This window comes from Calypte anna, chromosome Z (assembly GCF_003957555.1).
Source record: "Calypte anna isolate BGI_N300 chromosome Z, bCalAnn1_v1.p, whole genome shotgun sequence".
NCBI classification, from domain to species: Eukaryota; Metazoa; Chordata; class Aves; order Apodiformes; family Trochilidae; genus Calypte; species Calypte anna.
The window spans coordinates 55,073,651-55,098,705 of NC_044274.1; the positions used below are offsets into that span (position 1 = coordinate 55,073,651).

Here is a 25,055-nt window from a genome sequence, read left to right on the forward strand (position 1 = left end):
TGGACAAAGATGGTATAACACACAATTAAGCCATCTCTATCAAATCAGTACTGGTAGATCATCACTGTCTCAGCAGACATAGCAGGGTAGTATCTTAGATGGCACTTTCACTTCTCTCTTAGACTGTAAGATAGAAAACATCCCATGAGGTTCAGGGTTGTTTTGAAGTGTCTTCCTCATGGGGCACATCTTTCAGGTCTCAAGTTGACCTTGTCAGAAAAGTTTATTTATTGTTACGGTACTGTTTGCACCTATCCTCTGCCAGTACCTTATGCTAGTTTTCTGTCCCTGTTTCTCAACTGCATTTGCCACTAGGCAAGCCATCTTTCCAAGCAGAAGCTCCCAGTGAGGGTGCAAGAAGGCTCTGCTGCCCTGGGAGTTGTGTTAGCCAACTGGTATGACCAGCCTACCAAATGAGAGACTGTTCTCAAACATTGGTGGAAGCAAAACAGATTATGTTATCTTCTGATGTGCTTGGTAGCTATCACACGGAAATGCAAAGGGAAGCCACACCAGCTGAGTGAGAGTGTACTACTCCAGCATAACATGGTTTCCCAGTCATATAAATTATAGGCAAAACAGAGCTTTCTTCAATATAATGCCTCTATTATGGTTACTCTACACGTCACCTTTGAGTTTCTGAATGCGCAGTGACCTACTGACAGGGGTCAGCCACAAAGCTTCCCATCCCAGGAAGTTTTGTTCAGTACATGACAATAAAGTTTGATAAAGTCAGCTTGACGTGTTATCAGAGATTCAATACTTTTCTGAAGATTACCCAGAATGGAAACACCCTTTGCCTATGTTTTTCTTGCTCTCTTCTCTGTAGATAAGATACTTGGTCCAATGTCTGTGTGTGCACTTGCTTTCCTGGACAGGATCAATCAAGGGAAGAAGAGAAGCAGCAGCTACTGGGCACAGGAAGGAAGGATCTGTATCCACAGGTGTGCTCACTGGAGCAGGTCTGGCTGAGATGTAGCATGTTGACAACCAAAGCTACCTTTCCTTGTCCCTGCCCTCCCAAGAGAGTAAGTTTGTAAATGGGAGTAGGCTGAAAGTGGCATGGGTAAGAAGCAAAACATGATTTCTAACAACACTTTGGAAAGCTGTCCAGTAGCTAATTATGCACCTGGAAAAAATTTCCATCGATACTGGAAAAGCTTTACTCTAGTAAAGGAAGGATGTGGAAAGCTGTTAACACAGGCCTGCAAACTTTGACTCAGCAAAGGATGACCCATAAAGCAAGGCCTTCCAAGGGAAAGAGCAAGAGGATTTTGAGACAACCAGCAGATTGCCCTCTCTGCTTATCACTGCTCTTCGCATTCACAGAATGACTGCTGCTCTCAAGAGGCAGCACATACAAATGGGCCTGACACTGATACCAGAACAAAGACGAGTAAAACAGCTCCAGTACCTGGAGTACTGCATCCAGTTCTGGAGCCCCTTTTACAGGAGGGACATGGATGTGCTGGAGTGTGTCCAGAGAAGGGCCAGGAGGATGGAGTACCTCTCCTGTGAAGACAGACTGAGAGAGTTGGGGTTATTCAGCCTGGAGAAGAGACAGCTCTGAGATCTTATTGCAGCCTTCAGTATCTGAAGGGGCCTACAAGAAAGCTGGTGTGGGACTTCTTAGGATGTCAGGTAGTGACAAGACTACCTAGGAGGAATGGATTCAAACTAGAGGAGGGTGGATTTAGTTTGGAAGAAGTTCTTCCCCATGAGGGTGGTGAGACACAGAAACAGGTTGCTCAGAGTGATGGTGGAAGCCCCATCCCTGGAAGTTACAAAGTCCAGGCTGGACAGGGCTCTGAGCAACCTGATCTTGTGGGAGGTGTCCCTGCCCATGGCATGGGGGTTGAAACTGGATGGCCTGAAAGGTCCCTTTCAAACCTGAAAATTCTATGATTCTATGATCTCAACAGCAGGTAGCAGTCTCTGGAGTATAGCAGCTTCTGGCATGGGGCTTATAAAGGCCCTGGTGCCAGGGTGCTGGTAAACATGCTTCAGTTGCTTGTTATGACTGAAGATGAGGAAGGCATTTCTTGTGAAGTCTCCTGGAAAGGGCTCAGCTGAAGAACGTTTGAAAGCTGGGCATAGACAGGACAGTGATCACAACAGAATTATTCAACAGCACATGTTGAACAGCCCCGGTTTGGCAAGTCCTCAAGTGAAATGCCAGTGACATAGCCTTCTTCATTTTCATAAATGAAGACTGTGTCTGTAACCCAACTAAAGGTAGAGAGATGAGAAGAGAGCAGAAAAAAAAAAAAAAAAAAAAAAAAGGCTACTGTAAAAGCTTGCTTGCTACCAAAGACCTAACTAGAGGTACAGTAGCCTGCACCAGCAGGTTCTAGGTCAGATACACAAAGGTATTTTGAATAACTTTGACAATGATGTCAAATGAATTTATCCAGCGTCAGGATAAATGCCATTAACAGTTTTGATCTGGTCTTCAGTGTCCTACAGTTAAGTTTATAGCATTCCTGGTAACAGCCTGACAGGTTCCTACTGTGCCTCAGGTGTGGTAGTTGGCATGGCTTCCACACACCAGATGGCATGCAGCCATGCGACTCAAATTCTAGTGATCTTGCATATTAAAAAAAAAATAAATCAGTTTTACATCCAAAAAGTGATATGGGTAAGGATAAGATTGAGATCTGAAAAAGCAGCAGATTGTTCAGTCAAGCAGTCATTTTATTAATAACAGCATGTTGCCTAATTTGCAAGCAAGGAAACATTATCACAGAATGACAGATCTGCCAAAGGACATAAGAAGTGCCTTTTTACACCTAGATACAACACAGGATCTCTTGTACTGTCAGCAGCAGCATTCTGTTTTAAAGGAGGAAGAATGTACATGTGCTGGTATGTGAAGCATGTGCCAGATAGAAGACCTTATTTACCTATATGTTTCTACATACTACTGTGTAGACCTTCTACTGGAGTCAGTATGACAGTAGTTTGTTTGCTGTTATCTAAATAGCTTTATTAAGCTTTTACAAGACAGTAGAGTTAATCATTCTTATGCTTCCTGACTGTAAGTCTGCATGTAAGCACATATTTCAATAGAACACAGGGTACAGCTGGAAAGTTAGTGGATCTAAGGAAGAACTACCTTTTGAAACAGAGTATTTGTGTTTGAACTTTGGAATGGGACTGTCAGCCTTTTTTTTTTTTTTTTTCTTTAATTTCTGTTTAAGCAAAAATAACTAAACCCTAGTTCCAGATGGCCATTCTTTAGTTCAACAGTAGCTACTAAAAAGCTCTTAGGGTGCTTAAGTAAATAAGTATCTTTCTGCTATTTGTTTCTTTCACAGCTGCAGCATTTGACTCTTGCAGGAACTGCAAGCCCATCAGTGGCTGCAGACGTTACAATTTCTGTCATGTGTCACATGTCCTGGTGGTAGGACATACTCTAAAAGAGAAAAGCCAGATTCATGTCTGCAGTAAAAAAGTGTGACAGTGCTGGGGCTAGCACTGTATGCTTGATAACATGACAGGTGGAGCTGGCACAGTGGCTATAGCTTGTGTTACATTTGTTTTGCCTCCTCTTTTAGACCATAGATGCTGATGACACTTTGTCCTCTTTGGTTTGCACAGTTCTTTTCTTTATTCACTAGCAATTCTGTCATCTCTTCTTAAGTATCTGAGAACTCTGGGCTTGTTATTACAGGTTCACTGAAACCTACCCTCAATCTATGAGGCTCAGAAATGGGTTGGAAAGCGCAGAAAGAAACAAGTTATGAATATCAGCACAGAGCCCAGCATTGATGTAACATTAAGACTGCCCCATTCTCACTTCTTACTTTTTGTGGCCCAGTATGCCTTGCTAGCACTGATCATTTGAGCATTTGGGCATTGTATCTGCAGTTCCTTTGTACAGCTTTCTGCCCAAACCAAGGCAAGGTGCCCAAGAAAGATTAGTCAAAACAGTATTCAGGCTTGTAAAAGAGAAATTAGGTGTAGTGCTCTGGCAAGGCTGGAGAAATCAGGAGAAATCAGCTTTGGAAGGCACTGAAAAGACCCTGATCTGCTCTTGTATTTGACCAGGGCTAGGCTTACCTCAGAGGTGCTTACTAAAGCTTTTTGCTCAGTGTATGCTGAATTCAGAATGCAGGCACCAGGCCAAGACTGTGGCCAAATGGCAGTAAGTCACACTACCAGAATATCATGAACAGAAGTTCAGTTTTAATCCCTATTTGGCACTTCATACTGGCAAAATGTCCCTTGTCTTGACAGATTTCAGTAAAATCAGGCAATAGATTCAGAAGTTATGGGAAGTTGTACAGTGTCCAACATACTCCTTTATGTTTGCTTTCACCAGTTACTGGGTCAGAAAATAATTTCAAGAATTTAAAGCATATCTTCAAATGTATCCTAGAGACATTGCAATTGCCATTTTTTATCCCCTTTGTAAAAGAACTGCATTTTTCCCATGCATGCATGTGCCCAGATTTTACTACCTGTGCTCATCTAAAATTCACTGACAGTGAATCATGGGTACGTCATGGGGCTGCATCCAAGTCTTTGAACACATGTAGTCAAAGCTGGATAAAAGGACTGCAGCCTGAGATCCTGGGAGTTTAGGAGAAATTATAACCAAATGCTATACAGACATTCTGTGATAAATTCATCGTTCTTTGGAAGATACAAAGTAATTTCTCAGCTGGACTTAAACCCATAAGAAGTACTATTCAAGAAAGCTATGTTATATATTACAAACTAAGAGAACATTAAGAAAGGTTGTACATGAGACCCAGGTGGAAACCAGCTTGCCCAGCAGTAGGTAATCAAATGGAAACTGAAAAAGCAGGTTAGCAAATAAAAAGTCTAGATAAATTTCACTTCAACAAAGTGAAATTTAGAAGAAAGTTAGGAAGAAAAGCAAAATTCAGAAAGCAAATTGATTATACTGCTTCTGTTATTGCTGCTGACATAGGAAAAGGCTTGGACTGGAAAAGAAACATGAATTGCTTACTGGTGAACACCCATTACTTTAGATAAAGGAAGTTTGTGTACAGTTCCAAGAACTCTAGTTACATGCAAATTTGAGAGTAAAAGAAGGTAGTCATTTGATCCATAATTTACATTAAGTGCCACCTTTGCTATCATATTTATATTTATACTTTCTTATTACTTGTATTCTTTAGAGTGGTGAATGGGAAACTTCACTACAACTTTACTGCCTTAGATAACCTTATGGATCGCCTGTGGGAAAATAAACTAGTTCCAGGTAAGGGCAGATTCCTACCTCCACAACTGTTTACATATGTTTGCCTGTGTTGTGCCATATTCAGAAGATTGTTAGAGAGCTTTGCTACAGCTGATTTTGATAAAAAAGTCTTTTTTTTTCCTAGTTATCTTTACCTGTAATGTCTACGTAAATGTAAATAATGTGAGCAAATTTCTGCAAGCATCCATCCAAAGTTCCCTGTGAGCTTTGAATTTATGATGGTAAGTAGTAGTATTGATTGCTGTAGTCATTGTTGAGTAACATGTGAACAACCTCAGATCTGAAATATTCCTGATGGGGACATGTAGAAATGGGGACAGAAAATCCATTTAAAGTTGCTTCTTCATTAACTATTTGATTTAGGTATTGCAATAACCGCTTTATTAATCAAAAGGAGATTGCATTCAGAATAAAAGGAGACCAGTGTTTTATGTCTTTTTTTTAGGATTTGAATTGATGGGGAATCCATCAGAATATTTTTTAGATTTTGAGGATAAAGAACAGGTAGTAAGATGGAGAAACTTAATTGCACTTCTAGCCCGCAGATACATAGGTAAGTTTCAAAAAAACCCCACCACAAACTAACAACCCCCCACAGGAATTAAAAAAGACTTGATATTTATTCTGTTGTAATCTCTTTTAACTACCTCTGAAAGTTCAGTATTTTGTGATACATTTCAAGACTCCAGATCGGAAAAGACAGAGTAGACAATGAGATAGTGTCCCCTTTTTTTGGTGTTCCATGCCCAACATCCTGGCTGAGTAATGTGTTCTGGATAGCACCTTTTGCCTGCCACTGAGGGCTAACTTTTGTTACATTGTTGTGGTTGTAAACATGAATACTTCCCACATGCCAGCTTCAAATACCTCTAATGAGACAGAAGCCTCAATTGGGATTAAGGCTAGGTCAGTGATATAACCACAAGGCTGTAACACATATCACCTTCTAACCTTTCATCTTTTTCATGTATTCCTGCATTTCATCGAAATTGAGAGATCATTTTTGAAACTACCAAAAATCACATGTCCCTCATTATTAAAAATAGTTGATACATGTACCCTGTTTTAGCTCTGGGTGTGGACATCACCTGCAGCAGGTGATTGGATTGTCTGGATCATTGACTAACTGAGAGCATAGTCTGAATATGCAGCTTGTTGATAAATGAAGCTTTTCATACAGACAGGTATGGATTGGAGCATGTTGCTAAGTGGAATTTTGAAACATGGAATGAACCAGACCACCATGACTTTGACAATGTGTCTATGACAGTGAAAGGTAAGCATCCTTTGGAGCACTTAATAGTTTAGTAAATTGAGCCAGATCAGTGGGGTGAGGGGAATGGCAGGGTGATACTGAGAAAGGAGAGGTGCTGGCAAAGAAAAAAGGTAGATAGGAGAGATAAGGAATGTATAAGGTATGTTTTGTTAAGGTCATATTACTTATTGCAATTTGTTTCTTGCTTAGACAGCAGTATAAATAATGGGATAGTAAAAAAGGGAAAGTGGAACATAAGTTACTCTCACAAGGCACAGTTTGTTTTTTTTATATAAAGTAAGGTTACTGGGGGTAAGTGACTGAAGGGTGTAGAGAGGAAAACTGTTCATCAGTGACGCCTGCTTTGGGAACCTGTCCTCATAAGACCTATTTGGAAGAACCTTGTAAATGCAGCTGAAGTTAGGGTGTCTTCTCGTGTTGTCAGTGCATAGGAAAGAGAAGACCCATTTTGTGAGGTCCTGCCAATAAACGCAATAATAGGTCAAGATTCTGTTTTGAGTTACTATCTTTGATATCTGGGTCTGCTTGGACTTCAGGATTTCTCAACTATTATGATGCTTGCTCAGAAGGATTAAGAGCAGCCAGTCCTCTGCTAAAATTTGGAGGGCCTGGGGATTCCTTCCACCCCTTACCCAAGTCACCCATATGCTGGAGTCTCCTGTATCATTGCTACAATGGATCCAACTTCTTCACAGGGGAGACTGGTGTAAGGCTAGACTACATCTCTCTCCATAAGAAGGTCAGTCCAAGATTGTCTTTTTAAGGCTACTTTTTAATCAGTTCAATCCAAGTTGTATTATATTCTGATTGATTAAGTTGATTTCCAGATGACTATCCAGCCTAAACCAGAAAGGATTCTAATCCTTTCATTCTGATGAAACTTTGAAAATGTTCAGTTGCAAGTCTTCAACTTAAAGCAAATTTGCCTCTCCCTGCTTCCCAGGGGAAAACAACTCCTTTGCCTCTTTTCCATTTTGTATTCCAAGAGAAGTTTATGTAAACAGCACAATCTGTAATGGACTAGGTAAAAATATTAATACTGTCTAGCCCATTCCTCCTCAGGGACTCCAGAAAGGTGTTTTCAAAATTCATTTATGTCTGTACAATATATTTGTGTGTTTACAACTGTTGGCTCACTTTCACTAAGCAGATATGAAGTATTTTTGCAGGGATGTGGAAGTTCTCTCTACATCTTGCAGCAAGAAGTAGAAACAGTCAATCAAATTCAGAAGCTGTTTCCAAACTTTTTATCTGTTGCCATATACAATGATGAAGCAGATCCAATGGTTGGATGGTCCATTCCACAACTCTGGCGAGCTGATGTGACTTATGCAGCTATGGTTGTAAAGGTAACTCATTTCTTTAATAATCTTGTCCCAGTAGGGTTTCCTGATGTGTTAATGAAGTTGCAAAAGTAGACTAACAGTCACTTTTTAATCAGGTACTCAGAATAATAGATACAACAAAAGAAGAACTCCCAATTGATAGAACTGGGGGTTTCCTGAATAGTCTGTTTTGAGTAGCTTTATTTAGTTTTCTTTATCTTCCCTTTAAAAAAAACAAGAACTAGCCTTCATTATGTTGGAGGTTGTGTAAGGTACTGTAGACAGGTCCCCAGTTAGTGCCACCTGACAATACTGTACCTATTCACAGTCCATGTAATACTACTGATATCATCTGACTACTGGTAGCTATTATCTCTCTTATATGAAACATTATTTCCCTGCTCCTTCCTAAGTTTATCTCACCAAGAGACATCAGGTATAATTTAGCTCTCAGCACATGCCCATTTGATTTTTGATACTAACTGTATGTGTGTTCTTATTAATTACTTTTAGTAATTACTGGCCAGAACAGTAGAAGGAGAAAGGAATGCTCAGCATTCCTGCTTCTGACAGATATTGTAGCCTGGTCCCAGACCAAGCTCAGCTCTTGCCCCTGCATGGCAGTACTTTGCACTGCAGGCCTGTTGCTTTGTGAGCTACCACCTCATACAACATCCAGAGTCCAAGCACTCCTGTGCAAAGTAGTAATTCCCCAAACTGGGAGCATGTATGTGACCCAGAAATAAGATACTTCCTGTCAGCTGCTTCTGTGGAGACAAAGGCTCACAGCTCCTTTAGGCTGTATACAGAAGTAGTCTTCTCCAAAGCAATGTCAGTGACTGTGAACTGTGAACTGTGTCCAGTTCTGGGCTGCGCAGTTCAGGAAGGATATCGAGGTCCTGGAGCAGGTCCAAAGGAGGGCAACTAGGCTGGTGAAGGGACTTGAGCACAGATCCTATGAGGAGAGGCTGAGGGAGCTGGGGCTGTTCAGCCTGGAGAAGAAGAGGCTCAGGGGAGACCTCATCACTCTCTACAACTCCCTGAAAGGAGGTTGTAGCCAGGTGGGGGTTGGTCTCTTCCCAGGCAACTCTCAGCAAGACAAGAGGACACAGTCTCAAGTTGTGCCGGGGGAGGTTTAGGTTGGACATTAGAAGGAATTTCTTTACCGAGAGGGTGATCAGGAATTGGAATGGGCTGCCCAGGGAAGTGGTGGATTCTCCGTCCCTGGAGATATTTAAGAAGAGACTGGATGTGGCACTCAGTGCCATGGTCTGGTAACTGCAGTGGTAGTGGATCAAGGGTTGGACTTGATGATCTCTGAGGTCCCTTCCAACCCAGCCGATTCCATGATTCTATGATTCTATGACTACATTGCAGGGATTTTTTGAGAGCAAACAACAGTGTTTATAATTACATGGTGATATAAAGGGAGAATTAAAGACACATCCAGTGGAAAATTAACACAATTTAATTGTGCTGCAATTATGAGGCCTTTTCAATTGTCAGCTTCCTGAAGTTCTGTTTCATTTCTATACCTGGGCACAGCCTGGTAGAAAGAGATCTTGGAATCTGTGACCCTTTGCAGGAAAACAGCACAGTAACCGGTGAAATACTGGAAAAGCCAATTCCATGTTAGAACCAAGTAAGTAAAATGACTTACTGAGGAACAAGAGTACAGGACTGGCTCCCAGACACTTGTGTAATGGGTACAAAGTAACACCAGAACTAGAGAACCATTCAGAGTCAACTCAGGTGGTAAATCCAGGCTACTAATATTCAACACAGAGAAGTATAATCTGTTGTGCAGTAGCCAAGGAAATATATTTATAATTTATGTAGAGTATTTTAATAATTTTTACTGGCAAAACTCTATGTGTGTGCTGCAGATTTTCCAGAGTTTAATGTAGCACCTAATGAAAAGTTTTTCCCAGAGCAGTGAAGAACAGTTTAGTCCTCCACAGTGGCATCTCTTTTCAATATGCTGTAAAGATTATAAAAATAATACAGGCATCATGTGCTTAGTGGATTTTCTCCCAGGAAAAGTTCCCTCTTCTCTGTGACTTTGCAGGTAATCATCCAGCATCAGAACCTGCTGATTTCCAGAGCCAACAACACCATTAACTACACACTGCTGAGTAATGACAATGCCTTCTTGAGCTACTACCCTCATTACTTCACCCAGAGGACTCTGACAGCACGTTTTCAGATGAACAACACAAAGCCACCTCATGTCCAGATGGTGCGGAAACCAGTGCTGACTGTCATGGGCTTGCTGGCACTGCTAGGTATAGTAACCACTGATAAAAGAGAACACCAAGAGCCTCTTCTAACTAGAGGCTTGTTGCCTAAGACTGATTATTTCAGCCATCTCACCACTGATAAAAGCAGGATTTCTCCTACCCATTGTTTTTTGGCCATGCTAAGAAATTGAAATTTCATTTAGTCTGAGAAATTAATAGGTTAGGAGATGTCTCTGACAGTGTATTATCCATTTAACTTAATTTATTGTTTTGTTTATACCCTCTGTATGCCAATCATTCCTTTGTTGTTGACTGGTACTTCCCTGTTGTGCCATCACTGCAGGATGCAAATGTCTTTAAATAATCCCCATAGCTGGTGGACCATGAAGCATTTTAAAGGACGATCATAATTAACTGTTACATGCTTAGATGTTGCTAGATGAACTGCTTTTTTTTAACTTTTACAACTGCTATTGTAAAATAATCCTTACTGAATGTTATACCTGGTAAAATGGCAGTATCAATGGGAGATGATTCTTTTTATTTAAAGTTTTGCTTCAAGCTAAAGTGTCATGAAATGGCAATTGCTGTCTGGTAAAATATGTTAGAACATAGCTTAACCTATAGATTCCTGTGTTTTGACCCTTCCTGTATTAGTAGGTGATACAAGACTGACTCATAGTGATGCTTACAGACTTGTCACATTTTTTAAAGGAGAAAAGCAGATTTTTGCAGAGGTAAACAGCATTGAAAGTGGAAGCACTCAAAACAGCACAATTGGTGTCCTGGCATCTGTGCACATCCCAAATAAGATGCAACCCTCAGACAGCTGGCAAGCTACTCTACTGATTTATTCAAGTGAGGATAACAGGACTTCATCCAACATCAGCGCTGTCAGAGTGAATGCCACCCACTTCCCCAAATTTAGAGGTAAATACCATGTAGGCAGCTCACAATTATCTTTAGGATAGAACATCTGCTGAGCTGCTTTTCTTTGCAACAGTGAGCTTCATTTGCTAACTTTCTCATCCTCTGAGTACTCCCAGATTTTCTGAGATATGATGGTGCTCTTCTAGAAAAGTTTCTTTCTTAATGCCTTCTCTTAGATGCTATCCTTAGTAGCTGCTGTAACTGCCTCCTCTTGGAAAGCTATAAATCTCAGTGGTTTTGGCTGAATATTCCTAGTTCCCTACTGGGATGACACCAAGACAGCCAACAGGACCACATGATGCAGTTGGTGCAGTTGTCAAACAAATGTGTGGAGCACCTTAGCAAAAAATAAGAAGGTTTCCATTCTGGTTATGGGAGTATAGCTTGACATTTTAATTGGGCAAATGCAAATTGTAAAGCATTGTAAGAGTGCTAACTTCATAAGTTTGTAGTGGAAGACAAGCTTCCAAATGCTGAAATGACTTTTGAGAAGGTAGACTTAAACACCTTCTGCTACATTTATTCTTTTTTACCTTTAAATTGAAGTAAAGAGTTTACTCTCTTTCATTTGTGTTCCTAAAGACCTGGTATATGTGACGTATTACATGGATAACAATCAAACCAATCCCTACCTGAAGTGGAAGGAGCTAGGAAGCCCTGACTTTCCTTCTCCAGAACAGTTCCAGCAAATAAGGGATGCTGAGGTATGACCATATGTTTGCTTGAAGTGTGCTTGTGAGTTGGTTAACTGCAACTAAAAGAGAAAAGAAATTTGATCAGGTGGTCCGTAGCCCACAGTCATAGGCATTTCGTGTAGATATAAAAATGTACTTGCCATCACACAGAAACGTAGCTCACAGACAAGTGATGCCTTTGCCTTTGTTATACAAGAGACTGAATGCAGAGGACCAGCTTCTTTCCTTACCCTTAACGAAGGAGGCAGGGTTGTTCCAGAGCTAGTTCACCGTCTCTGAAACTTCAGTGGGCTTTGAGACCCTTTCTGTTCTGTCTCCCCATATAAGTCATGTGTGTGTAGCAGAAGGGCCAAACTGCTGCATTAGAGAATTGGAATGACACAACCCCCCCCAGTAAAGAAAACAAAAAGCTCCCTGAGAGGGAAACTACTCAGTGCAAGTTCAGAAGGCATTTGTCAGGGGCTCTTAGGGAGGCTTGCAGTTTCCCCTCAGCTACTCCAGTTCTGGATGCCCCCCAGGGGGGCCTGAGGAGTAAGTCTTCTCTGAGGGCTCCTTGCCACTGGGAAAAGCCATTCCCAGATCACTTAGTCTGTGTGAGCCTGTCACCTTGCCTCCTGCTCCCATAGTTTCCATATGCATCCAAACCCACAGGTTAAATTAAAGGAAGTCACTTCTGTTCCCTTTGAAGTCCACAGACAGTAACTCGACTCTGATGTACAGTACTCTCTCTGTCTTCCCAGTCATCAGGGAAGTTGTGCCTGTGGGATACTATAGGAACCATTGTGTCTTCCTTCAGCAGGACAGCAACAAGGTTTTAGATACTCCTGGACTATCTGGACCTTACCTTCAGAGACCAGCTGCATGGGTGTTGTAGCTACCAATAGCTTTCACTGCACACTGGGAATCCATAGCTAAGAGGCAGGGGTGTGTTTTGCAATGACCACCAGCCTGAAAGGCATCTATGGAAGGTTACTAAAGGTGACAATTGCACTTTTTGATAATTTGTGCTCAGTGGGCATTTGTGATCAACCCAGTTTGTGAGATAGACAAGGGCCAGAAAATGGGCAAGATGGAAAACTTTGGTCTCCAGCAGCTTGGAGAACTTTGATGGCTGTAGGCCACTTAGCATCAGCGTCACCTCAGTTGGAAATTCACAACCCCCAAGTAAATATGTAGTAATTTTACACTGATGTAACAGTTGGCCTTTAGGTGCTATAATGAAAGATTATTCACAATGCTTCTCTTTGTCTCCAAAGGATCCAGTGACAAAAGGCCCATTCCCAGTTCCTGAAGATGGCATCCTGACACTAAAGCAAGATTTTCCCATTCCCTCCGTTTTTCTTATCCATATCTGTGCAAGACCCAGATCTGTTCCTGATCAAGTAAGTGTTGTATTCTACTGTGATACTAACCAAATCAGAAATTGTTTCCTTCTGGAAGTCTCACTAAGAAGAGCTGGACTAATATTTGTACCTGTTCTTAAAAGTATCATGTAAGACTTCATACGTGCTTTAGTAAGTATCATGTAATTCTTCCCTATTTTGATGAGAAGAGTCTTCACAGCATAATTCAAGATGAAGAATTCCATAGAAAGTTATAGGACCCATCACTGAAATAAATGCAAGTTTATCCATGGTGAGAAGGCAATAGTGCTGTGTACTGGAAACCGCAGTATCTTTTTTGAAATCACATTATGTGCTACCAGGCTTGACAGCAGCTCTCCAGTTAGTAACTGATAGCTAATAAGGAAAATGGAATCATGGCTGTCCTGGATTAGTCATCTGTATTTGCACATTCTGTTCCACGCATGTTCATAGTGGTACCCACAGCCTCTAAAGGTCCTTTGCAGGGTTGACAGGTTGGAGTTACAAAGCCAGAGTCAGGAACTTTGTTTTTATCCCAAATCTCAGTGAAAAGAATAATTAGTAAGGAAAGGTGAACACAGAAGTCTGACCTGGCTGATTAGTTTGCATCATTTTCTTACATGAGTGTGTGTCTTTGGACAGGTGGCAGGTGTTCGTTTGATCCCTCTCACAAAGGGGCAGGTGATTGTGTTGTGGGACGATGGCTGTGTAAATTCCAAGTAAGTAGCTTTTAAAATAAAATGGATATACCTGAGTTACCAGCACATTACTCCCTAAGTCATCACCAGTCTTAAAAAGTGATATGAGTTCACAAATTAATGACTATTTGCTCCTTGAGAGATGCTACAGTGCATTTGTCTGACAAAATGAACTGCATTCTGAGTAAGGGAACTGGCCTGTTGCCTGCCAGCATCCAATGGTGTTTTTGAGGGGCTTGCCTTCACCATAACAGACAGGAAGAAACATGGTAAAAGTTACACTACCAGCAGATATCTGGATGTGGTCTTGCACATCCCTTTAAGGGCTGTGAGCTGGAAGACAAAACCTCCAGTTCTTTGCTCCAGCAAGCTGTACTGTGGTGAACACACACCAGTAAAGGACCATGACATCTACTATACTAAACAGGAATCCCTCTGTAGCTGAATTATCAGATATGATCCAGATTACACCCATACTCCCTCAGGAAGATCTCACTGATCTGCTTTTCAAGTCTGTCTCCCTAGATTCTTCAGTCTTGATAACCCTGGTTTGGGACTAAGTGATGCTTTACAGTTTGTGATGCTCCAAGTACCTAATACAGCAAGTTAGCCTAGGTGTTCTCTGAGCTGTTGAAGCCATGGTTCTTTCTAATACTAACAATTCATACCATCCAACTTTTGGCAGGTATGAGTCAACTGCGTATTTCCTATTTTGGGCCTTCTTTGTTGAAAGCACCCTGAGTTTAGAGTTCAGTTGCTCATCATGTTATCTGAGCTGTCTGGTTTTCTTTTCTAGATGTATAAAGACATTTGAAGTGGAGTTCTCAACAAATGGAAAAGCATACCAACGGGTTAATGCCAAAGACACAATATTCACTCTCTGGGTCTACAGTCCAGGTAAAGCAAGAATGTGCATACTGTGTAATCTGTGATGTTAATAGGGCCACTTGTCAGTGTGTGAAATATTATTGAGTAACTACTAAAGATACATTGCATGCTAGTGACACACTCTCTCACTGCAGAGCATGTAGCTTCCTTTAGGACCATGTTCTCAGTGAAACCTTTATTCTCAAGGACAAGCACTAATTGACAAATACTAATGAGGACATTATTGGCAATATTACCATATATAAATCCCTTGTTACAGAAACCAAAGTCACCCAGCTGTGGGTCTGGCAAGCTCCCTGAGAAGCAAAGCAGCACTTCTGTTTCTATTTGTAGCTGATGTAGGAGCATGCAAAATGAGAAAAAAATTGTTCCACATAACCAGAGCTTGGTGTTCTGTTCTTGGTAGTTAACTCACAGCAATTCAAATCTGATCTTTGGGCTCAGTCCCTCACTGGCCATTCCTTTGCCTAAATTTATACAATCCTCTTGGGGTAGAGCAGTAGGAGCAAACTGCCTTGGTGACAGTTGGTTGGTACCACTGAGTCTTGAGGTGTTAAACTGCCTAAGGATACATCAACAAAATAGGTCCCACAAAGAAGTGGGAGTTCATGTCCACCTTTGCTGGAAGAGTTGCTTGTCTTGCATTTATTGTCCTGTGAGCACTAGGGGAAGCTGGCATTTCTGCTCGTCATGGTTGCCTGTCCCTGTTGATCTTCCTTTAGCAGTCTTAAGCATTTGAGGTCCTTCCTTACTACAGGAGGACAGAAGAGGTCCTCCTGTGGCACAGTTCATCCTGGCTATCTGAAAACCTAGTCAAAAAGAAACCCCTCTATTTTATTTTTCCTAGAGCTTTCTGTTTCATCCTGACTAGCTGCCTGAGTTCCACTGTAGAGGGCAGCAAGTTTCATCTTTGTCAACAGGCAAAGCTCATCACAGAGCCTGAAGGGCAGCCTAGATGCAGTAGAAACATCCCCAGATGAAAAATGCTGAGAGAAGGTTGTGATGTTTTCTTTGGGTATATTTTTGTTGATTTTTGGGTATTTTAAACCAAATATGGTCTAAGCTGCAATGTGACTGTCCAACAGGTATTACTAATAAGCACTGATCAGAGCTATGTGAAACACAGACAGACCTTGACTCAAAGTGAGGCCAATAAAGAGTAGAAGTTTTAGAAGTTTTTTCAGAAACACAGAAACACAATAGAAACACTTTCATAGAAGTTTTTCCAGAAGCACAAGCTCATTTTAGCCTGAGAAAGGCTTAGCGTCACCAGTGAGTACATTATTATATTCAGAGATATTATTGCAATCTAAAGGCTACACAGGTAAGCCAAAACTGTAAATCATGACGAAGGCAAATCTCTGAAGTAAAGATTCATTGTCATCCAATGCTCTACATCTGGCAAACCAAACAGATTGAACTGCTTGTTTCAGGAACAAAAAAAGAAAAGACTGCTTGAAAGAATCTGACATCTCAGCGGTCTTCATTGCTAGGTACTTCTTTCTCAGTCATTATGTCTTTCTTTTTCTTTTTGGAAAAAAACTAAGTGCCAAAGCACATATGAAAATCAAGTAAATAGATAAGAAAAGGCACATATAATGCACTTGAGTTAAAGACTCTGCTAGTGAAGGCTGTTTTCTTTGGACTGGATGAGGGATGAAAACCAGCAAAACCACAGAGCATTGACTCACATACCTTTGGAGCAAGTGGTGCTGCTTTCTGAGGTGAGCAGAGGGTATTCAGTCAGCCTGCATGCTTCTTGTTCTGCTTGTTTGTTGATCCTGTCCCCATATTACCTGTTCCAAAGGCACAAATCAGGCAGAAAAGAAAGGAAATTACTAGTTGTGGGTTGCAGAAGATGTCTTTGCTTTCTTCTGAAGGGACTGTTGGGACAGCAGTTCTCTGGCTGTACTTGCAAATTCTAGTGAGGATAGAGAAGGTCCTTGGTGCAACAAAGAAAAAAGAACCAGTATTTGGCCATGAGGATTTAATAATAATTTTTAGTTAGACCAGCACAGACAAACTTACACAGGGTGCAGAAATTATTTCACCACTCCCCCAGACCATTCCAAAAACCTACATTTTGTAATAGTAGTCGTGCCTGCTCCACATCCTCCAAGCACCACAGATGTCAACCTTTCACAGTGACCATTTCTGACCTTTCCATCTGCAGGAACCTCGGTCTCCGGCTTTTACAGAGTGCGTGCCATTGACTACTGGGGAAAGGCAGGCCTGTCCTCTCTTCCTGTGGAGTATGTTGAAGCTCTCAGGTGACTGTGAAGAGTGGTGCCTGGCTTGGTGATGGAGTGGTGTATGCTCCCTGCAAATCACAACTCCACAGAAAATAAACTCCTCCCAAGCTGAGGAGGGAGTATTGAAAGGACCTGAGTAAGCAAGTCAGGAATGCAAGTTAGAAGCAACTGCCCCTATTAACTCTTCAGAGTTATCAAACAGCCACAACAGAGAAGCCAACTGGTAAAACTGTGAGAGGCTGCCATAGGACTGGGATTCAGCTTAGTAACTAGGAATTAAGGAAATAAATAATACATTATTGCCTATTTTACACTGAGCTGATGACCAGGACAAATAAAGATTTAACAAGGTCACACATGGTAGCATTTGGAACAGAACCATCACTTCACTGTATGGATGAGGATGGCAGCAAAGGCATAAGGAGGGTCTGCCTAAGAGTGAGCTGCTGGCCTGAGCTTCTGGTCTAACTTGACACAATGGTTTGATGAAAAAGCACCCAGATGTGTCCTGAGCATTAATTGAAGGATCCCCACTTCACTGATGGTTAGTCGTGCATGCTCCAGTGGGGCATTTCAGAGCACCTGTCATGTTTGCAGGTCTAAGAAGTTCTTCATCCTCTCACAGAGGAATTTCCACTGCTCTCGCTGCATTTGTGGCTGTTATTTGGGTGTCAGAGCTATTCTCCTCACATGGGCAGAGGAAGGCAGCTCATTCTCAAAGGCTAAGAAGCACAGGAAGTTCTAGCCTTAAGACTTCTGGCTTTTCTGCTTTGTGCTTTTGCTCAAGACACCTTGCTTTCACTGTGGCCATCAGCTGCTGCCTCTTTCTGGTGGAGGTTCTAACCCTGAGAGCCCCTCTTTCTGTCACCTAGGCTGGCCCTCTAGAGCCAATGTGTCTCCCAAGTATGCCTCCCCTCTCAGACTTTAAGTGACCAGAGGCATGGCTTTGGGTGGCCAGGAGAAAGCTGAAATGTTATAACACAGGAGAGCACACTCTTGAATGTTACACAGCTCTTACTGACAGCTAGTTAGTAAATTATGAAGATCAGTCTGAGCTTCTGTGCTTTTGCGAAGCGTGTCTGGAAGTGTGTGATAGCCCCAGACCAGGGGCTGCAGAACACCTTTGTCTGTCCTTGCAGCTGCCAAACACTTTATGTAACAGCAAAATTCCCTGAAGTGGCAGGGGTGCTTTTTACTCCCCCCTTTTCACAACTGGCACAGTTTGAACTTGATTTAAAATGCTTGTAGAAGGAAGGATACTGCCAGTGAAAACAGCTGGACTGTTTTCTGTAAGAGGAGCAACTTTTCACACAAAATAATCCCCTACTGCTCTCTTTGCTGACATCAGCCTCCTTACCAACATAACAACAAAGACTGCATATTTGATGAAGCAGCCACAGTTCTCAGACAAAAATGAACCAAGTTTGCACAATAGGATAGAGCTGAACTACCCCAAGTGGCCTCACTTTACTGCACAGAAAATAAACACATACAAAAAGTCAGTATATTTTAGATGAGACCTTCTATCTCCTTACCTGCCAGTTACTTGTTCATATGCCTACACCAAAAGATAGTCTTAAAAGATTGATTTTGTTGCAGAATTCAGCAAAAGTACTTCTTTTCTGCCCTGAAGGAGCTGTTAATAATGAGTGCTTCTTACATCCTAATCTGCCAGTTCTTCATCCATAAAGGCTTGTGCAGAACAGAATACTGCCACTGGAGCTTATTTTATTGGTAACTTTCTCAGGTTCAAAAAAAGGTAAGGAGAAGTCTTGTTTGTATGAAGATAGTGAAAAAGTACTTTGAAGTTATTATAACTGCTCCTAAGTAAAGAATCAGATTACCTAGTTAAAGAGCATCTAGCAGTTAATACATACTGTTTTGCAAGTATGAAGAGGAACCACAGAAAAAAATGAATTGTTTTTAAGAAATATTCAAGTATTAAGTCCTTCAGAGGTTTCAGTGTATCTGAAGCAGGGAAAGATACAGGATCTCAAGAGGACAGTTTTCCATATTATCACTTTAAACCTTCTGCTTTAAAATTTTCCATCACTGGTAGTCAGCATCTTGCAGTCTTTATCAAACTAAGGACCATGCACTGCTTACAGGTGTTTGAAAAAATCAAGCATGGTTGTGAAAACTATTGGTTTTCCTACACAGTGAAATAAAAAAAATGTGGAAGTACGCAAATCATGAGAAATGGGTCAAAAAATCACTGGCCTGCTGTATTTAGCAGAGTGTTCTGCATCACAGAGGTGAGATCAATAGCATGTAGAAGGCAAATGAAGCAGCAGTGATAGAATGTTTGGCAAACCTGCAGAACAGACAGTGGTGATTTTTTGCTCTTAATGTATTGAAGTATGTCGCTGTGTCAAGTGATTTCCTTTAGGTCAAGTTATCATCTTTTAGAAAGCTTTAGGCTGGGAGCTCTGCCCAGGATTTCTGCTTTTCAGCAGTGACAGCTATGAGGCTTGTAGCTGCCTCTTTGAAGTAGGTTGTAATTCTCATCCTTGTTTTTTGTGTTTTCTTAAAAAGCAAAGTAACAGTGGTGTTTTCTCTAAAGTCTCAAGGTAATATTTCATGTCCAGCTGTATTGCTTATTAAAGTCCCAGAAAAGCAGAAATTCTATTTGCAAGGGTAGAGCTTAACGATTAGATGAAAATAAAATCCAAACATAACATCCAGAGTGTAGAAAGCACAGTGCTTTTTCACATATTTTCCTGGTAGTGGTGACTATGCAAAGTAGGAAGAGGTGACCAAAAGTGGTGCACTGCCTGTTCGGAAACAAGTTTGGAATATTCAGCAAGATTTTTCTTTTTTTCTTCTTTGTTGCTTTTGTATAAACTTGTTCCTTTAAGTATAAACAATTGGAGCAGAGTTGAGAATTTGATATTTCCTGGCTTTAATTTTTTTCCAAAAACAGTATACTAGTTTTTGGGGTTTTTTTTCTCATCTGATTTATAATATAATGTCTATAGAATAATACTATTTCATACATTTCATGCCCTGGTGATCAGTCCCCTTTCAGCATTCCAGTTTCAGAAGTGACACATGTGCATAGCTCTTAGTGGGAGTAGACATTGAATCATAGAATCACAGAATTGGCTGGGTTGGAAGGGACCTCAGAGAACATCAAGTCCAACCCTTGATCCACTACTGCTGTGGTTACCAGACCATGGCACTGAGTGCCACATCCAGTCTCTTTTTAAATATCTCCAGGGATGGAGAATCCACTACTTCCCTGGGCAGCCCATTCCAATGCCTGATCACCCTCTCGGTAAAGAAATTCCTTCTAATGTCCAACCTAAACCTCCCCCGGCACAACTTGAGACCATGCCCTCTTGTCTTGCTGAGAGTTGCCTGGGAAAAGAGACCAACCCCCACCTGGCTACGCCCTCCTTTCAGGGAGTTGTAGAGAGTGATGAGGTCTCCTCTGAGCCTCGTCTTCTCCAGGCTGAACAGCCCCAGTTCCCTCAGCCTCTCCTCATAGGATCTGTGCTCGAATCCCTTCACCAGCCTGGTTGCCCTCCTTTGGACCTGCTCCAGGACCTTGATATCCTTCCTGAACTGCGCAGCCCAGAACTGGACACGGGACTCGAGGTGTGGCCTCACCATCAGAATGCAGGATCAGAACCCAAAGCAAGACTGCAGAGCAGCTCTTGCTGACCATAAATCAAAAAACGAAAATCTGAGCGAAACTGCAAGATGAGGTTGTTTTCCTACTCTTTAAACAAAAGCTTCTGAGGCTATGAAACAGTTTTGTAACTACCAAGATGAATGCTAAGGAAAAACCTCTCAAAGGACTGTTTTATATTTTCTACCTGTCTATGTACTGCATTTTTTACTATCTTTTGTGATACCAAATAAAACCAATTTTTAATCTTTCACGTAAATCCTGTAAAAACAGGATCTGATCATTGTGTTCTGGAAACTACACAAAACTCCTGTGTCAACACCTTAATCTTGGGAGCTGAAGCCTGTTCTTGAGTTACGAAATACAGCTTGACTGTTGCAGGCTCCAACATTATATGAAAATGAACCATGAAGGGAGTGTGGCTGTAGGAAATTTCAGGGCTGGAGTAGGAACTGACATGCACAGATTGCCTCAGTTACCACAGCCCAGGGATAACTCACTGATCTAACTCAGCATGATATCACAGCGTGAGATCTCAGGACTTGTAGTGTCCTTGCTGGGAGGAGGGTCACTGGCATGTGAAGCACAGTATTCTTGCAGTGTTCCTCCTGCTGTTGCACAGTCGTAGCCTTTCTGCCAGCACTAAAGGAACTTCTGAGGACAAAACAACAGTCCTGTTCATTTGTAAGCTGCTTTTTATTTCTCTTGTTAGTGGAAAGTTTGTGCAAGACTGAAACTATGACTTGGGACCCTTGCACACACTTAAAACCAGGTATGATAGACTGATTCTCATCAACAAGCTCAAACAGCATACAGGAATGCATCTGCCTCTAGACATATGTCTTAAGTTTAAGGAGTTATTCTGTCAGCTGGTGACCCCTTCCCACCCAAGAAGGGGATCGGGAAACAGAAAGGAGGGTCATGGGTTGAAATGAAAACACATTTAATAAAACAATAATAAAGCTCTACTATTAATCCCTTTACTAATATGAAATACAAAATTAAACTCAGCTCATATAATGTTCATGAGCAGCACTGCATCTCCAGTGAGGGTGTGATGGTCACAGCAAATGGGACAGCAGGCATTGGGAGCAAGAATGATGAACAAAACCCTCCAGGAATGGGAACTGTTGAGGCAAAAGCCCTTTCCACAGCAAACTGCCCACTTTATAGGGAATGTGGTATTTATTGTTTGGAATACTTTGGCTGGCCAGCTTGGATCAGCTGTCCTGGGCTTTGCTCCTAGCCCTAGCAGCTGGCTAGATCAAAAGTACCAAAGACCTTGATCACTATGGAAACCCACATACTGTGGCTGGCCAGAAACTAAAACAATGTGTCCTACCAACTATTTTTCTTACAGAATTGAGTGCTGCAGTCTTAAAAATCGCAGCTTCTCTGAGTAGAAAATTGATTTTATAATTCAGTCCCGGTGAAACCAGGATAGCTTCCCGTAGATGTTTTATATGGAACTTAGTGAATAACAAGAGTTATTTTATTATCAGATATCAGATCAGTATCAGATCAGAAGACCCTTGTAGCTGCCTACCCTACCTTGTCTTTCACATTACATACAGTCAGTGGAGAGAAATGTATATAAACTAACTCCTACCTGTTTATTAATTCACTATATCATATGATCAGGGCCTGCATGCAATCACGATTGGAATGGGTTCCCCCAGTTCCTCCAAGAACAAGACAGAATTCCTGGGGCATATATAACTCCATGGTGAATTCTCCCAGAATCTCCTGTATCCTGGAGGCATGACCTTGTGAGGCTGTAGAGGGTTTCACTGCCTAACTCACCTGGACAGACTACACCAAGAGCAATCAGGATGCAGTTGGCCCTGCACATATCTTTCCTGATAGAACTCCCATCTGCCCTGATCATATTATAACTATAGACATTAAAAATTCCACTTCCCTAGGACTCATAGTATTGGTCTAAATGTCCTGGCCAAAGTTCAGGCTTCTTCAGCTAGAGGTTAACATTATCTAATCACTTGTGATACAAGTTCTAAGTTCACCACATACTTCCTCCACCCCAAATACTTCCTCATGGGAGAGAAGGGCAAGTGGTGAACATTCACTGCACAGACCTTGTGCTTAGTCCAGCACAAAAGGCTGATATTTTTTCCACATAACATTAGTCTCTCTGTGGTTTTTTGTTCGTCTGTTTGTTTGCATTGCTTGTTGCTGCTCTTGTTTCTGTCCCTAGTTTTAGATGGTATTTCACCATCTTGTTCCCTGTCATGGTAATATTCCCTTGATCGGAAGAACAAGGAACACCTTTATTTGATGCTGGCTGAGAGCCTTAGGAGTCCCACCTGGAAATCCTGGGTAACAGAAGCTTGAGAGGCTTCCTGCATCCCTGGCATAATGTCCTGGGCCTTGGAGAAAAGTCCTTAGTCAGTGGTTTTTATACTCCTTCGAACAGATGCAATAGATAATCACTGGATACTGTCAGTAAGGCTGCACAAGCATCTTGCAGAAGCTGTTTTATAGTATAGAATCAGAATCATAGTTACTAGGGTTGGAAGGTACCTTACAAATCATCAAGATCCAAACCTCCTGCATGGGCAGGGACAGCCCTAGACCAGGTTGCCCTCATTCTGCCTGGCCTTGAACACCTCCAGGGAGGGGCATCAACAGCCTCCCTAGGCACTCAATTCTAGTTTCTTACTACCCTTGTGGTGAAGAATTTTTCTCAGTATCTAAACTAAATCTATCCTCTTTCAGTTTAAAACCATTACCCCTTGTCCTATCACTACCCTCTCCAACCCCTCCCCAGCTTTCCTGTAGGCGCCTTTCCTGCACTGGAAGGCACTATTAGGTCTCCCCAGAGCCTTCTCTTCTCCAGGCTGTACAGCCCCAACTCTCAGCCTGTCTTCATAGCAGAGTGTAGTATAAAGTATAGTACCTCTGAAGGTCTACACTCAGTATCAGCCTTGTGCCACATACCTTTTGAAAGCTTCAGGAGCATGAGCTGTTCAGCTTGGTAATTTCTATGGTAACTGTGACTTGGAAAAATTTGTATTGCTGACAATCAGCAGTCTTCAGCAGCATGTTGAGGGTGTTGTGGACTGGTAGTTTTGTTCACAAGATACATTCAAAGTAAATGTAATTTTACTAAGAGCAGTAAGAACTATATGTGATAAATGCTGACATGGGTTACCCTTTTTCTACAAGAAGTTCTCAAGGTATTATTCTTTTGGTTCCCTCCATCTATGAAATTCTTGGCCATAAAGACCTGACGGTTCTATATCATTCAGTTCTATGCCTCCCAGATACTGGAGGCTGGTTTATAAAGGCAGTGGGAAGTAAATTTCTGCCTATCCTATTAGAAATGCAAGTAATTGTTCATTTGAAGCAATGCTATTGAAAGGAATATTATTTCACTTTTATTCTATTTCATTTGTGATTTAGGGGCTAATTAGAAATACTGTACAGACTTGAGTATCAAGATTAATGATAAGTAAATGTAACATATTACCAGACAGCAAGGATCACACTATGACTCTCATCTCAGACCTGATGTTCAGGAGGAATTCCTGTCTTCAGAATACAGATAGAAATATCGGTGGAGAAGGTATGCTGTGTACATCAGTGCTTTGTGCAGCCTCACCTGGCACCTCTGTCTGCATACCCCTTCCCCACAGTCCACAAACCCTCTTCAGCCCAGCCCAGGTCCCTGCCCCCTTGGGAGCCTTCCTGCAGGTAGCTCTGCCTCTGACCTGCTCACCAGTCCTGTTCCTGGCCAGAGCCATGCCTCTGCCCTGCCCTCTGCCTCGCTGCTAAAGCTTGCTGGCTGAACCTCCTAGCTGAACCCCAGACCTGCCCTGTCACCCTGCACTTGTCAGACTATCAGCATTGTTAGGGAACCTGTCCCTGTCACCACCCCTGCTGGCATCCCCTGGAAGGGCATTCCCCTTCCTATGCAGGTTCTACCATTGGCTGCCATCTCACCTTCTCTTGGTGAGCAGCCCTGCTCTTGCTGCTCCCTGGCAGGACAGCAGATAACAAAAAGCAGTTCCAGAGATATTTTTTTTCTAAAAAGGTTCATTGACAAATGCCACGTTAGGTATTCCCTTTAAAATTCAAATATCAATACTATATTGCACACAGTTTACAAAACCCCTGTGGGGATTGGTGAAGATGAGAATGGTGACTCTGCAAAGACCTTGGAGCAAAAGCAAGGATTTTTTAATTCCTAACAAGCCATGGGAGTGGAGCTAAAGAAAGCAGATACCTTTGCTCTGATACAAAAATAATATTGACTCCACAGAAAAAGCTGAAAAATTTCAAGGAAACTGTGGAAAAGTACAAGAGAACATTTAGGAGGGGAGCTCAGAGGGCTTGGGGGGGGGGAGTTGGTTATAAAGTGTGGCTTGTGAGTTAATAAACTTAGGTTCAGATGGTGTCTGTGAATCTGGGTCTGTGCCTTAATACACCACAGACTCTGAATATTTTAATGTGTTTTTCAGGAAAAACACACTAGTCCATATTGTAATTTTCTTTTTTTA

General features: G+C 41.8%; 1 protein-coding gene across 2 annotated transcripts; it reads left to right on the forward strand.

Annotated features, from left to right (window-relative positions):
* The first annotated feature begins 2,218 nt into the window (after positions 1–2,218).
* IDUA (alpha-L-iduronidase) lies at positions 2,219–17,107 on the forward strand. Of its 2 annotated transcripts, XM_030467739.1 has the most exons (13): positions 2,220–2,235; positions 5,151–5,233; positions 5,679–5,786; positions 6,414–6,509; positions 7,046–7,248; positions 7,679–7,858; positions 9,903–10,119; positions 10,789–11,004; positions 11,587–11,708; positions 12,956–13,081; positions 13,706–13,782; positions 14,558–14,658; positions 16,823–17,107. In XM_030467739.1, the coding sequence occupies exons 2-13, from the start codon at positions 5,200–5,202 to the stop codon at positions 16,921–16,923; spliced, it is 1,581 nt and encodes a 526-aa protein (XP_030323599.1). In that variant the 5' UTR covers positions 2,220–2,235; positions 5,151–5,199; the 3' UTR covers positions 16,924–17,107. The 2 variants fall into 2 exon arrangements, with proteins under 2 accessions (XP_030323600.1, XP_030323599.1); XM_030467740.1 differs by lacking the exons at positions 13,706–13,782; positions 16,823–17,107 and having other exon boundaries at positions 2,219–2,235; positions 14,558–14,652.
* Positions 17,108–25,055: the final 7,948 nt, after the last annotated feature.

Excerpts from the sequence above, each read along its gene's own strand:
- IDUA (XM_030467739.1), top strand. The coding sequence starts at position 5,200 with ATGGATCGCCTGTGGGAAAATAAACTAGTTCCAG. Across the intron at positions 5,234-5,678 it reads GGAAAATAAACTAGTTCCAG|GATTTGAATTGATGGGGAAT; the intron begins GTAAGGGCAGAT and ends TCTTTTTTTTAG. Across the intron at positions 7,859-9,902 it reads ATGCAGCTATGGTTGTAAAG|GTAATCATCCAGCATCAGAA; the intron begins GTAACTCATTTC and ends GTGACTTTGCAG.